Source organism: Melanotaenia boesemani, chromosome 5 (genome assembly GCF_017639745.1).
Source record: "Melanotaenia boesemani isolate fMelBoe1 chromosome 5, fMelBoe1.pri, whole genome shotgun sequence".
NCBI lineage: Eukaryota > Metazoa > Chordata > Actinopteri > Atheriniformes > Melanotaeniidae > Melanotaenia > Melanotaenia boesemani.
This window is the reverse complement of record NC_055686.1, coordinates 19,182,103-19,197,570: the sequence shown is the minus strand read 5'-3', so window position 1 is coordinate 19,197,570 and position 15,468 is coordinate 19,182,103. Positions and strand designations below refer to the sequence as shown.

At 37.9% G+C, this 15,468-nt stretch overlaps 1 protein-coding gene across 19 annotated transcripts in view; it reads right to left on the bottom strand.

Annotated features, from left to right (window-relative positions):
• Positions 1 to 2,193: 2,193 nt before the first annotated feature.
• LOC121640129 (adhesion G protein-coupled receptor L3-like) overlaps positions 2,194 to 15,468 on the bottom strand; it is a 225,146-nt gene continuing 211,871 nt past the window's right edge. For 6 of the 19 annotated variants that reach the window (XM_041985778.1, XM_041985779.1, XM_041985783.1 and 3 more), the window contains 4 exons: positions 12,370 to 12,538; positions 12,066 to 12,191; positions 9,588 to 9,684; positions 2,194 to 3,696 (listed from right to left, as the gene is read on the bottom strand). In XM_041985778.1, coding sequence (XP_041841712.1) covers positions 2,753 to 3,696; positions 9,588 to 9,684; positions 12,066 to 12,191; positions 12,370 to 12,538 — 1,336 coding nt within the window. In that variant the 3' untranslated portion in view covers positions 2,194 to 2,752. Of the gene's footprint in view, positions 3,697 to 4,845; positions 4,898 to 6,335; positions 6,462 to 9,587; positions 9,685 to 12,065; positions 12,192 to 12,369; positions 12,539 to 15,468 lie in introns of all 19 variants that reach the window. The other 13 variants (XM_041985771.1, XM_041985773.1, XM_041985775.1 and 10 more) reach the window with 5 other exon arrangements.

The following is a 15,468-nucleotide window of genomic DNA, read 5'->3' as shown; positions in this document are numbered from 1 at the left end:
TAAAACTCTAGAAAAATACATTTTCAGAAAGCGCATGAAACCAAAAACATGTTTCGAAAATACAAAAAAAAAAAAAAAAAAAAAATAAAAAAAAAAGCAGACCGGGTTTGGTTCCTAGATAAGACATCAACACGGCTGAACGCTTTCTGATCAGAGCTCTTAGAAAATGACAAATAAATAAATAATAAATGTGTAAAGATGGTCAGTGTTTCCGTTTGAGATCAACTGTGCTTTTTAACTTTCACAGATCTGTATAAGAGATTTGCTTTTAGAAGAGAATTAAACAAAGACTGATTTAAGTTGCTCCCTTTGGGCTCTTTAAAATTAATAACTATGGTCAATTATTTTTATGGTTTGTTTTTTTTCTTTACAATGATCACTGAACAATAAAAGGTTTCCTCTCGTCTTCTAAAATGTAAGCCGCACAGCCTGCACTAACGTCTGAATACTAATATAAATTCTTTAAATTATTAAAAAAAAGAATAAAAAGTTAAGATAGATAATCAAATTATTAAGTTAAGCAATCACACAACAATTTGTTATTTTGTCTTCCTGGATTTAACTGCAGCAGCTGTGTCGATTTTCTGCCTGTCAGGAATATGTGACTGGGATTGGTCATCTGTTGTCAGCTCCACCTGTTTTACATCAATTTAAAGTATCCAGACTCACCGACTGAGCTAATTACCAGCTCAGTTAATGCTACATTAAATATGTTGCACCTGCTTTGCAATTATAGGCCCCTGGTTCATATTGACCCCCCCCCAACCATTCCCCAAATAAATGAATAAATGACTGTTTGAATGAGTGTGCTTACCTTTCTTATATCTCCTGGCTGACTGTAAGCTTCACTTGACTCCTGTAGCTCCTGCATAACTTACCAAGTTAAACACACAGTATCTGTGAAGAATTCATTGGTTACACCAACAATGATATTGAAATATTTATTACAGCTTATGAAATCACTGCTTCTATTGTAAAGCAGACCAGAGCATACAGAGCACATCCACAGTTGCTGGGCCAAAATTTACTTGGCACTAAAAATGGACAGAGGGATAATGTGGAATATTAACTGATAACTTCAGAATAAAAAAAAAAAAAAGTTTCAGTATATGGAGGTTCTTGGCTCTTATCCATACAAAACCAGTCCAAGATTCAGACAACAACCCAAAACCTTCCTCATACCTATGCAAAAAATATTATTCAGTAATTTATTTGTTGGCAAACAATTCTCACTATTACAGCAAATATCAATTACCTGGAAAATGATACAAAAAGGAATAAATAAAAAGCCATAATCATAGCCAATAATAAAAACGTCTTTGCTCCATTAAGTTTACCTCCATTTTTTTGTTTATTACTGTTTATTTAACAAATAAATAAATATATTTTCTCCTTGAGGAATAGAAGCACTGTTTTTTTTATCACTCCAAAACCTTTTTCTTTAATAAGGAAAACAGCCAACTTACTTTCTTTTTTGTACAAGTGCCTGGTGCTATTCAAGGTTCAATCTGTCCTGTTTCTGAAAAGCACAAGTGTTTTCAGAATGCCAATATAAATGCAGAATGCACTATAAACCTTTCCAAGGGACGCTTCGTGATTCTGTCTCCTCACCGATCTGCTATCTACACTGGGAAAAAACAAAAAAAAAAAAAAAGGAAAAGAGAAATCAAATAGAAAGCTGACCAGAAAACTAAAGTGAATGTTTCACACATATGCCTGCATGATAAATGTGTTCTTGTAACATCTTTTATGTTATTTTGCTCCCATTTAGATTCTCATTTCTTTGAAAAGTGATACAACAGAAAACCGGACTGGTACTAGAGACCCAGAGAGGCCAGCACAACAGAACAAAACTGCTCCTAATCACTACATTTACAGAGACAAAGGGTTTGTTCAGGAAAAAAAGAAAAGAAAAAAAGAAAAGAAAATGCATACTACGCACAATGCTAGTTATCTGTACAGTTACATAGAAATATGTCATAATTCTCTTATTAGTTTTTTTTCCTCCCTCTTTTAACAACTGTTATTACAGTAAAATCATTGGAAACAAAAAAAAAAAACAAACAAAAAAAAAAAACAAACAAACAAAAAAAAAAAAAGAACAGCTATGCTTAAAAGCATACGATCATTAACTCCTTTATGTTAACTGTCCAAAATGTAAGTTGTATTTTTTTTTTTCTTGTTTTTTTTTTCTTTTTTTTTTTGCTTTTATTTTATTGAAGGGACACTTCAGCAAACAAAATGTGCTGCAACTCACCAAAGAGGAAGAAAATCTTTCAAAAAGTCAATATAGATAAAGAAGTATAATAAAATAGTCTTTTTTTTTTTAATTCCCCATTTATTCCAGTGAAGTCTTTACTTCAGACTCTGAGACTTTCCAGTTCCTCTTGACTGTCTCATTGCTGAGACCTAAGAATCCTGTGTGAGTTAATTGTCTCTTTTCACAATGAGACAAAACACGGCAAACCACAGAGGGTTTTAAAGTGGGGGGTGGGGGGGGTGGAAAACAACATCAACGTCCTGCAATGTCTAACCAAATACAGTCACATATTAGCCCCCATGTTATAGCAATTATTATCCTGTTTGTGAAGAGCAACAGAGAGAAAACAGTCGTTTGCTCTGCTTCAGTCTACGGGACATGATAAAAAGAAAGGCTACCACTGCCAACGACGGATGGAGCAATAGGACTCAGGGAGGAAAAGTTGATAGAATACGAGTGTGTCAAATGGAAGGAGAGGAACGCTGTAAGGACCTATAGGCTGGTGACCAGGTGCGAGGGCTCCTGGTGGGCCTCCTCTGGAGATAAATCCTCTCTGTTAGGGGGAACGATGAAGCCATCACTGCTGCCCCGTCCTAGCTGGTAATAGGAGTGCAGCTGATGCAGGTGGTTACGTGAGCCCAAGTTAGGCATGCTTTTGTAGTAAACGTCGTCCGAGCTGGCCTCCGGGCTTTTGGCGTCTCTGCCTTCCTTGGAGCCTTCAGCAGATTCTGCAGACACGTCAGGCAGGCCGGGCAGCATGGGCATGCTGGTGTAGAGGGAGTCTCTCTGATGGCTGTGGTTGGGCGACGAGCCCTCATCCTCAGTGTGCTCGTTATTGAGTAACGGAAAGAAACTTTCGCTGTTCTCCTGGGGGATCCTCCTTCGAGACGAGGAGGAGGTAGTGGCTGAGGAGAAGGGATGGTGGGGCAATGGAAGGGTTGGAGGAACCGATTGGTGGAGGTGATTGTGAAGGTTGTCCACCGCCTGCAGGGTCGGAGGCGGCCTCTGTGGCAACAACGGTGCGTTAGACTCCTCGCGAATTAACTCCAGACCCAGGCCTTCGTCGTGGTGCTGACCAAAGGTGGAGTGATCATCCAGGCTCAGAGCAACATTTATGCCCATTCCCAAGCCCATCCCGTAACCACTGTCCTTGCCACCGTTGCTAACATTATTGACCAGCTTATTCATGAGGTTCCGGTTCTGCTCATTTGAGCGCTCGTGGGAATTGTTGAGGTAGGAAGGGATATAATTGGAGGTGAGCTCTTTCAGGATCTTCTTTTCCAGGGTGGTCTCCTTGTGGTTGTAGCCCCGATCGATTATCTGGACACAATCACTCATGTACTCGGCGCTGGCGATGCTGTAACTGTTGCCATGGTTACCATTCAGTGGTAGAGTATCCATGACACTTGTATCCCGGGCATTGTTCAGGATTCCCTCTGGAAGAAGAAACATTGGTTGGAGTATGTAAGTAGTAAACGTCACAGAATGTCATGTGTCCAAACAAGTATAACACACATCAATTGTTTTAGCCCCTTGGTTTGGAAAGATGCCCTTTCTTAAGAACATAAAAATTGGGATCCTACAAAGACTGGGTAATAGAAAAAAAAAAGGGGGGAAAAATCACAGATTCACAATTAAGACCTATAAATCTGAGCATCTACTTACCTTTTTTCATTTTTTGACTTATTAAAATATGACAGGAATGACACTGATAAATGTGCAACACCACACAACACAAACCACCTCCACAGCACAAAAACATTAAGCTTATGCAAGCAAACAAAGACGATGAAGAAAATCAAAGCCATGCAATTCCCTCTTCAAGTGTACCAAAATCCAGAGCTGATAATCTGGACTCAAACCCTATTGTCCCATAAGAGCATTGCAATCCATTATTCATTTTTTGTATGATTAATCCTTGTGAACATAACCAGCTGTCTCTTTAAAAATGAACAAGTTCAAATATCTCAGAATCATAACACACTGACAGGAAGGAGACTTTCTGTTCTCTCTGTTGCACTAACATGTAGCTTTCATTTTTTATTACTTTAACCACGCTATCAACATCAAAGCAAATATTTCATGAAAATTCTGACTACCTCAGACAAGGCCATCCAGCTCATTAAAAGTGTCAAGCTCTCAGTCTGACCTCTTGAAAATTTGACAAGAAACATTCCTAAGACATTCAAAAAGTGGAATGAATTGATCAAAGTGAATTGTAAAGAAAACGTAATATTAAAAAAAATAAAATAAGCACATGAACAAAGGCACAGTGCTAGGAGAGGATTACAGATCAATTCGTATTGACGTGCCTTATAAAATGTTGAGGCAAATCTGAATGGAAACTTTAATTGGATTAATGCATTGAGAGTGCGGTATCACACAGGCTAATGAGTATTCAGCTGTAAGAGGCATCAAAAATGCCTTTTTTCCACCACACTGACTACAAGCAGTGGAATCCGAGATGTGATTAAAGCACATTTTCAGGTCTGATTGTAATCACGGGGGGGGGCGCGCTAATTTCACAGAATAAGTACCCCTTTGTTAGCATTGAGTAGAAAGAAAGTAAAGCCAAAGTCAATTACATTTGATAAGCAATGTTTAGTTTGACTCCCATACTTGTCTCTCTGTAGGGCTCTTTAAGGGACAGCATGAGGGAAAGGAAAGAAGAAAACACAATAAGCATAACAATGACAGGTAGAAAGAGAAAAGTGCACATACAGTATGCTGATGACGCATCAAGAAAATGTCTCTGGAATGCAATTGTTTCATGTAACATATCTCTTGACAAATTTATTTTTTAAAAAAAGATGTTTTGCTGTTATATTTTGCAGAATCCTTGGGGTAAAACATGGCAACGGTCCTTGAGCGTCAAATGCACCAATAAATCTTTTGATGCATTAGCATTTTCATTCCTCCAGATATTTCTTTTCCATCTGTGGCGATGTAAGTGAATTATAGCCCTCCATCACAAGCTCCAATGCAACTACTTGTATTACATACATAAATTATCCTATGATCAAAGTTCCTTCTGAGTTTTTATCTCAGCTTTTCATGAGTTTTCCAGTTTTACAGACTCACAAACTAAGAGCAATTTCATACTGACTGCAGAGAGCTGGAATAAAATAATAACAGCTCTGCAGAGAGGAAAAATAGCATTCAAATAGAGGGAGCCAAAGTAATGTGGACAGCTTGCTGCTTGATCAGACATGATTCCTAATCCTCAGTCCCCGTATTTGTAATGGTATAATAGCCAATAAATCATAGTAATCAAATTTATGTTGACCTTAAAATGCAAATTTTTATTAAATGCATGAGCATTTGTAACAATAACTGTTTTTACATATAATTGTACTCTTTCATGAACCACAACCCTCATGTATTCTCATCAATATGAAAGAAATTATTTGTGTTTCTTTTATGAATTTATTGATGCCTTTAACAAACCAGCAGCAGCAGCATTTAAAGCATGAAATGCTGGAACTAAAAACAAAGAGACAGCAGACATTGCTCACAAGCTTCACTGACAACATTAGAGCACATTTAAAATAAATCACTGGTGATGTATCTGGCTCCCTGTGGGGTAATCTGGTCTCGATTTCAAAGAATTTCCTCATTGTTACAGTTTGCCAAGGGATGGCGGGACTTATTTAACCCGAATGGCATGATCTTACAAGGAGCCAAGACACACCACCAATGAAAAACCCCACAGCAAAAACAAACCTGTAGAATTTTTGTGTTAAAGCTGTAGCTCTGTATGGCTAACAAAATATAAAAAGAGCAGTGTTTCATTTTGTTTTCTTGTTTTTTTTCCCCCCTTATTTTTTATTTTTTATTAAATTAAAGCTGCGTGAAAACTCTCCAGGGTGAATACTGGTATTTCAGCTTAGTGCAAGTTCATTACTCTCAACTCTCCAGTCATTGACTGTCTTTCTTTTCCAGGGTGGTTGCAACAATGTGCCTTACAGTTTCTCCAGGATTAGATATGAGGAAGAAAAAAAAAACAACCAAAAAAAACAAAAGAAAAAACACTGCTCTAGCCACAATGTTAAAGAATGAAAAGAAGCTAGCACACCTTGTGCGTTGTACATGCCCAGAGGGTTGTTATAGACTGCCGATTCCCCAAGCAATGTATTATAGGGATTGTTAGTGCCATGAGGACGTAGGAGTGCATTAGGTATAAGATGGTTAGCCATAGCCCCTGGAGCAGCCAGAAAGAGACAGAGTGAGACAGAGAAAAACAGAGACAGAAAGAGGTAGACAAATTGAGATATATATATATACATAAAGAGAGAATATACATATCAGTTGGGCAGATGCAGCTGAGCAATGGCAGCCATTAACATACAAATGATCACATGATCATTAATGTGGAGGTGGTGGTTCGGGGGTGGGGGGGGGTTGCTGTGTGAAAGTGGCAGAGCTGAACTGGCGTGCCTAATGGGGCCGATGGAACCTGTGTTAATTGTACCATTACTGCTGGCCATTAACGTTAAGCCTGCTTTTGTATTCCACATTCAGGCAATGAACAGGTGTTAGCAGACATAAACTCCAAAGAAGCATCAACATGAAAAAAAAAAACACATGAAGGAGTACATTTCCTGAAGAAAAAAAAAAAAAAGACAAGGCAATAATCAGTAAGGATGAGAGAAATACATAATAAACTGTGCTTGGAGCTGCTGCAAGTCCAAATCGTCTCTTGTATCTAGCATTAGGAATGGTTACATTTGGTATGGCAGGCTTCTTGAGGTTTAAATCTCCCAAAAATATACTAATGTTAAAAAAATGCCTGTGAATTCCATATTACCTGCTCAGTGTTGAAATAAAAAGCTTGACATGCATAGCAGCAGCATGAAAGAACCTTGCTAATGGTCAACTGCATTACTGTTATTATTGCTTCTGGCCCTGCCAGTCGTACAAGCTGAAGCAGTGTAATATTTCCTTTTCTCTGCAGAGAAAAGCTCAATATTTCCTTATTCTTTATTACACTTAAACCAAAACAACTTTTGAAAGAAGAGATGTCCTCTCTTTAGTCATGATGGTCATTATTTTGCTTCATCTGTGCTTCCTTCACAAAAACAGAACGCAGCCTTATTTTCTATTAATAAAATGTTGCTGTTCTTCAGATTCTTGCTGCCAGGAACTTTGCCTGAATGACTCATCCTGTTTCCCATCCACATACCACCACACCAAAAGCAACTTTCCCAGCCTGAGCCCGGTGATTAGCCGCAGATTTGAAGGCTGCAAGCTCGAGCATGAATGAAAGATGTTTGTTTTTCTTTGCTGATGATAAAAGTAATTTACTTTCAAGCATTTGAATGCATTATGCAGAATATTAAGTACCCTGAAAATATTTGAGTCACATTCATTTCCTGTTTACAAGACTTCCTTCCTCCTCTGACAACATGATATGAGGCTATTATTCTCAAAGAAGCCAAACTCAAGAGATGTGAGGCTGATGCATGTCTGCGCTTCCAGCGTGCACTGTGCCAGTGTGGGTAAACATCTTTTATCTGAGGTGCAAATGCACAGCAATTAGATCCTCTGGCAGAGTGTACTGTTCTTTTCTAATGCTCTGAATCTGCCACACCAATTGGGACAAGTTTTATATTATCCAGCAACCCCCCACCACCTTTTAAAAAGTTGGCCATACACTTTTTTGATGCTGGTCTAATTGTACAGGTAGTTTTTCTGTTAAAAGATATTCCTTAATTACATTTTAAAATAATTGTTTAGTCTTGTCCTTCAGTTTTATTTACATATATTAATTAGGACTTTTATTATTTAGCTTTGGAAACGGAATGTTGTTTTGATTTGGATGAGAAAAAAAAATTGTTATTGCTGGTGCTGCTTGCCCTAATTACAGTGTATTCTACAAACACCAGCCCCCTTTTGAATTCCCCCGATGACAGATCCCGCACTTATTGTGTCTGTGTTGAGACTGAACAATTTCCAAAATTACACTGATTGTGTCGCATTAATCCTGAATGCTGGGATAAATTGAACATGCAATGCTATGAAGATGATTGCATGACTCTGCTCTCAAGAAGATCACAGCAAAAGTGTCAGCTGCGCACTCATATTCTCATATGCCAAGCAGCAGAAGGAGGGTGAGGGGGAGAGGCTTGGGCACAGAGACTGCAAAGGACAAATCAGCAAGAAATATCTGCTCCTCAACACATAATTCCTTAATAACCACATGAGTGCTGCCATGAAGGAGTGCAGCTCTATTTGTAACTGTTTCTTATGATACTTGTGATGGCAGAGCGCACTTCACAGCACACTACACCGTGCCTGGTAAGCAGCCGTAGGTGCAGAGGTGCATCAATAATTTCTGTGTCTGCCTTTTGTCTTTATGGAAGATCCATGGAGGCCTTTATTCGACTCCCAACCTGCAGCCCCAACTCCGCACCTCAATTCTGCCTTTGCACAATTGAGAAAAGCCGCATCTGCTGGTGGTGCTAAGCTGAGTGCCTAATTATTGAGATCATGACACTTCCTCACTGTGTCGAGCATTAATCCATCATTGTAACTATGCATTAGCGTCTTTGTGAGCAGGCGCCCAGAGTGAATTTAGAGAGTGAGCAGTGTGGAACTGGAGCTCTCCATCAAGAGATGTGATGACTGCGGAGAGCGTTTGGGAGGTATGCCAGCAAATAGGACGATTCTAATCTTAATTTTCTATAGAAGCTAAGAAGCTAAAGTTAAGTCACTACCTGTTGTTGTCAAATGCAATGCACCAAAATACTTTCTAAATTAATATTTCTCTGGAAGAAATCAAAGAAAATAGATTTTCAGTCCATTTTGGCTTCTATGATTATCTACAATCTATGACTGTCTTTGATCCTTTTTGACCGTTTATTCCCTTACCTGAAAATGTGATATAAATGATTTTGGTGTTATTTAAAACAACAGGCATAACATACTATTTTCTCTAATCTAGAGACTTTTAAGCTTTTCAGCACAGCATTCACATGATTTCTTTCACCTGAGCAAATACGTAGACAAAAAATGATGCAATTTCTTAAATTATTTTGAAACATTTTGAATATTTTGAGTATCTAAAATGAACTAAAGCAAAATATTTGATGCGCTTTGACTTGAAGTTTTCTATTGAAGTTTGGTTTGAAAACTTTACATGTTGAAAAATGCCGTTAACGCTGTTAAGAAGTTGTTCCACATTAAAAGAAGAGCAAATGTAGTTGAAATTGTTTAAAAAAAAGGAAAAAAAGTCACATATATTTTTCGCATTTTGTCAAGAAGACTAAGTTGAAGGCTGGTGTATTGAGGACTCATTAAAGAAGCCATTTCCCACAGGACCAAGTACCTCTGTTGAGTGATGCAGAGCTGTTGATGTCTCCGGTCATGAAAGAGGACTCAGACTGTTTTCTGACGGTGTCATTCCACATTCGACGGATGCGGCTCTGCAAGGACAAACAACATGCCAGGACGCATCAGTATATTCACACTGAGTGCTGTCACTAAAGCAAAATGGTGTGCTCTTACCTCCCATTTTTTAAAGACAGTAACAATGAAAGAGAGAGATTTCAGCTTTTTAATTTAAAGTTTGAGTCATGGAACATGTCAGCGTTGGGGATAAGTAACCTCCAATTAAAGATGAGCTCTAGTTCTGGGATAGGTGAAGTCAATAATAAAGTCATCAGTCAAGCTCTCTGAATCACTGTCTTGGGTTGCAATGGCTCCATCAGAGAGGGTTCATTCTGGTTAATTATGACAGAGTCCCATGGGCTGTTGCACAAGCTAAGGGTTTGAATATCCATCCATAGAGCTCAACAATTTATCCTGCACCAGTGGCTCAACAGAGGAGTTCAGATTCATCCACATTAATGTATTAAAATTTGGCGATACTGAGAGCCAAAACCCTCCTTCAGCACATATCTGTAATCATCCAGTGATTTATTTGTAAGACTTTCACTTCTCCAGTCTTCATCATAGTTTAAGAGCCTTACATGTTTCATCTGCCTGCTTTTATTGTAGCCTTTCCCACTTCATTGCTTCATTCTCTGCCACTCCACCAACAGTGTCAAGGTTTCACCTACAGTATAACTCCCTGGAGGAGCTTCTGTCTGTATGAGAGTTACAGGGTCAGAGCTCTATAAATCTACCTAATCGATAAGGGTCAACTTCAACTGTTTAATTAAATAAAGCTTCTTCATTCTGATGACTTAACTAAACTTAACCTCACTTGTCTGAGCACAGAATTCCTGCGCATTTTGCATGTACTTGTTTTTAGGTTTTACCACAAGACGAAATGACTTTTAGTTTTGTTAGTCTGCATTTGTCACAGTATTCTCTCTGAAGCCAGTATGACTAAGTCTAAAAGGGTGAAAGACTGATAGAAATTATGGAGGGAAATTAAAAAAAAATAGCCCCATTATGTAATGGACCAAAATGATCCATTAATAGTAAATGGAAGACTGGCTCTGACCCCTGAAATGACTTTGACGTATCATCTCTACACCTCTTTAGAAGCTAGTACTACTGACAGCCTATAAAACAAAGTATAATAGAAAAGCTAGCTGAAAGCTAATAATGACAGGGCAGCTATAATAGTAATAGCTTTTAAGGCTAGCTTTCCCTATATAGGCTATTTTCCCAGTACACCTTCAACACCTCACAAAGAGGTGTCTGCTAAATAAGCCATTGCTACTTCCATCACCATTAACTCAATTTGGAGAGACTCTAAACTGCAAAGATATTTAAATTAAGATAACATTTTGTTGACGAAAGCTTCAAAATGAATTCTGAATCAATCAAAAATTACACACAGATAATGTATCTCAACAGGAATATATAGATCCCTGACACAGGTCATTAACACACTGTTGTCCCCATAACTGAGCACACAAATGGTAAGAAAATTATACAGCTGCTTTCTCAATTTTATTTATTTATTTTTTTTCTTTTTTGGACATACAAAAACTTGAGGCTCTTACAGCTGATGGGTTCATATGTACTTCGTTGATTACACATTCATTAAGACGCCTCAGAGTTAGTGCTAAACAGCCACATCTTTCTGAGTGTTTCCATTCTCGTCTAGCTTAAATGGAGAAATTGCGCAAGAGGTTAGAGCCTGCTTATCAGAGCGCTGTGTATAATTGAATGCTTTGATCTGTATGCAGAATCCAGCTCATATCGTGGGATGCCACTGCATGCTCGACTCTAAGGACTATTTATAATTGAACACTGGGAGGAAATCACTCTCTTTGGAATATGATGTTCAATTATGGTGTATCATGGCAATTCATCCAATATTTCATGTCAGTGTGGGAGGAATCCATTAACAATTTAAATTACAAAGAGACTAACCATTTTTTGCAAAGGATTCCCATGTTTTGGTAAAGATTGTTAAATATAAAACTAAACCAAGAACAAAAGTAAAAATCTTAATGAATCTGAAGCCTGACCTTAAGTCAGAGTGCAGCCCAGACCTGCTTCAATGAAAATGAACTGCTGTCTGATATTTTGTACGTTGACTATGTTTAGTGTAGCATTCGCTTGTATGCTGTCACTTACAAAAAAGGAACATGCACTGTCTTTGAAGGTTATTATGCATATATGCATATATAATATACTGAAAGTTTTATTTTCTGCATTTTCTACAAGTATTTTTAATTTCATTTCAGGATTTAGGAAAGTCTTTCCCTGCCTAGCTACACTTTGCGTTAGGGAAGTATGTCAATACTCCACTTTGAGGTATGATTCAGTGGTAATGCATAAAGAATAAGGATAAGGGTCAAAAGTTTGTGACAAAAATAGGAAACATAGAAAATAGGTTTTCAACCTGTGACCCTGCAGAATAGCGTCCTGGAGCACGAGAGACATTGCCTTTCACAGAGCCAATAGAGCTGTCCACACTTTTACCACTGCAGCAGTGAGTGCGCAGACACTTCCCATACTCCTTACGAACCTATATGGAACAAGAACACAAAGATCGCAGCATTTAGACAGCTTTTCTTTTTATGGGTCTAATTTTACGGTCTGTAAGATGATGTTGAAGTACACAGACATATGTACTATAATGTATACATAATGTAAGAGTATTTATTGATAAAGGTGCATGTTAGAGCTTAGTGAGACATCTGTACCTTTTTCTGCAGCACACAGTGGAAGATGAAAATGAACATTCCCTGGAAGGAGTTGAAGATGGTGAAGAGGTAAGCCATGACCACCGTGCTCTCATTGACATACATTAGGCCGAAGGCCCAGGTCAGGCCCAGGAGACACAGAAGGGCGATAGCCCCAATCACCCATGATCTAGAGTGGAAACAAACATCCATATACATAAAATATAAATATATATATTACATTTTTTAAAACAGTTTTGTGTGTGTGTGTGTGTAAGATAACTAGAAATGGATCTGAACTTGGGGTGAGAAGTGTTAGATCAAAATACTTATGATGTGATATGGTGATGGCTGACTGACTTTAGTATTGTGTTTTTTTTTTGTTTGTTTGTTTTTTTTAGTCTAAGAGAATTAGAAAATAACACGAAACAAATGAATAGGAAAAGTAAAGTGACAATGGATTTAATATATACTGTCAGTTCTGTTTTCTGTAGTTGCACTCTTCCAAATGTCAATGACTACCTGAAAAGCCATGGTTAAAGAAAAGCCAATGTACATGTACAACACTGGTACATACATTATATTCAGCAGGAGAAAATAAATGAGCACATTACATGTTGGGTTCTCTTGCCTAAGGCTTTAAGATAAGTACCTTGTCAACTCTTACTAAAGCCAAAAATTTAAATAAGATAAATGTCCTAGAGAACACAGTCTTGCTTGAATGGGGCGGCTCGTCCTATGATTGCATCGACAAGTGGCATATTTTCTTCAACTACGCTCTTTTGCCATTTGGGTGATACCGTGTGGTGAAGAGTCAAGATTAATATCAGTGTCCTTCATCCACAGCATTTTACATGTACATCATCTTCAATTTTAGCAGATCAAATCCTTTTTACATCCATCTGGAGATTTAGCAGTTATGTTTTCTTTCTGGATGCCTTTGATTTAAATGGCACACACTGTTACAGTTTAATTATGCATGTCAGAATAATCCGGTTACCTTGAATAAATACAGAGAAAACAACACTAAACTGATTCGTATGTTAAGCTTCTTAACTCATGTGCACATGAAGAACTGGTTACATGAAGATTGTAGTTTTTGTGTTCATGGATTTAAAATCAGCAGAAATATCAAGAGATGTGGGTATTCTTAGAAAATGTCATTTGTCGACAACATAAGGAGGTAACTGATAATAGCTGATCATAAACTGTACCTATTATGGTTACATTTCATGCCAATTTAACAGCAAATGCATGTAATTTCCTCCTACGTATTTAACCTTTCGGTCAAAGCTTGATGCAGACTATCTTGAGGTAAAAACGGCATTTCTTCAAATAAAAGCAAAATTTGAGGCATACAACAGACAGGCCTGTAATTCTCACTGTTATCACTATGATTTGTCAATTTCTTTCGTTTATATATATGCCTTAAAAAATAAAATCTGGAATAGTGAACATCAACGCCATTCCTGCAGTCATGTGTTCATATGTCACTAAATATCCATCACTTTCTATGGGAATCACCGTGCGTGGTATCCAAAACTTCACCCTATCTTATTGTGGGATTCTTGATGTTTACGCTGATTCTTAGTATATACGATTATAATAGTCATAAACATCAAGTGAAACATCTTCATAAACCAAGAAAACATGAACACATCCAGCTATCTTCTTGGAAAATCTTCCAAAATGCAAAAGTTTTCCTTGGGAGAAAATGCATCCAGTTTGGGTCCTGACAAACCACTTTAATTTGCATTTTGGGTGGTGCCTTGGTATGCTCATACAGAAAGACGTGAGAACCATATCTACATTACAGTACTAATATTTCTATACAGTGCACTGTGCAGATACAGGTACCATTTAAACATAATCTTGCTTGTCACATATGTAAAATGATGTATATCTAAGGCTGGAGTACTGTGGGTTTACTAATGCAGCCTTTAACATGACTGAGTGCTTCACTATTAATCATGTTAATGATTCAGTAGGAAAGCCAGATGGATTTAGGTGATTGTTCAGATGGAGGAGGAAATGAAAGATGGCATTATGGAAGAAGGACCCTTCTAAGTTTGCCTTACTTGATCTCAGGTTCATAATCCTGATAGCTGAGCAACATGATGAGAACAAAAATAAAGAAAACAGGCAGAAATTAATCAAATCACATTAAGCAATGGAGATGTAATCCAAAATGTGAGGCCATAAACACAATATACAAATTAAGACAAGGAAAAGGAAACAATACATGGGGAAAGATGGTTTGCTGGGCAGCAAGGGATTAAAGCTCCATTCAGCTTCCACATCCAAACATTGAGACCAGCATTCATACATTTGAGGAAGGATTTGTTTGTGATTTACAGGTGCTAACCACAATTATTTCAGTTCACACAAGTAACTCACCACCCTCATAAATGCTGGCAGACTTTTAAGCAGTTATAAATGGGCCAGGTGTTATGATTTATGAATTTAGCAAGGCGAACATTAAACATAATTTTCCCAGGGCTGTCTTAATGACCCGGTGGGAGAAGTACTTCATCACAGCGACTGCCCCCAGATTGAACATGGAAACACAAGCAGTGAGGCCAAAAAGAACAAAATACTGTCCTCTAAGAAGTGGCAGTTTTGTTTTCGAGGGATGGTAGGTGATAAGCAAGGTCATGAGAAAAGCATCCCAGAAGACAGGATGTGAAGAGGCTATATGACTCATAGGGGTACATAGCATATCTTCTTCTGGAGTTATCAGATACAAATAGGGGAGGACTTTGACGACTGCATGGTTGAAGCCTGGAGGTAAAACTTCAGACACTATATAACGGCTACAGAAAAGCCTAATGGGTGCTATTCATGAATTTCATCCTATCAAGACATTTGCCTGAAAGCCACTAATACAACTTCACTTACTGATAATGTGCTCATACGCTCTACTCCATTAAGTCAAGACAGTTTATGCAAAATACATGTCATTAAATAATTATTTTAAATAAATGTGTATTTTAAACTGATTTTTGGAGTTCATAGGAAGTAGTTTTTGTTTAAACATGGGGGGGGGGGGGGGGGGGGGGGGGTAAAAAAAACTTTATTTTGTTCAATTTATGCACCAGTTTTGTGTAATTTCCACAAAGT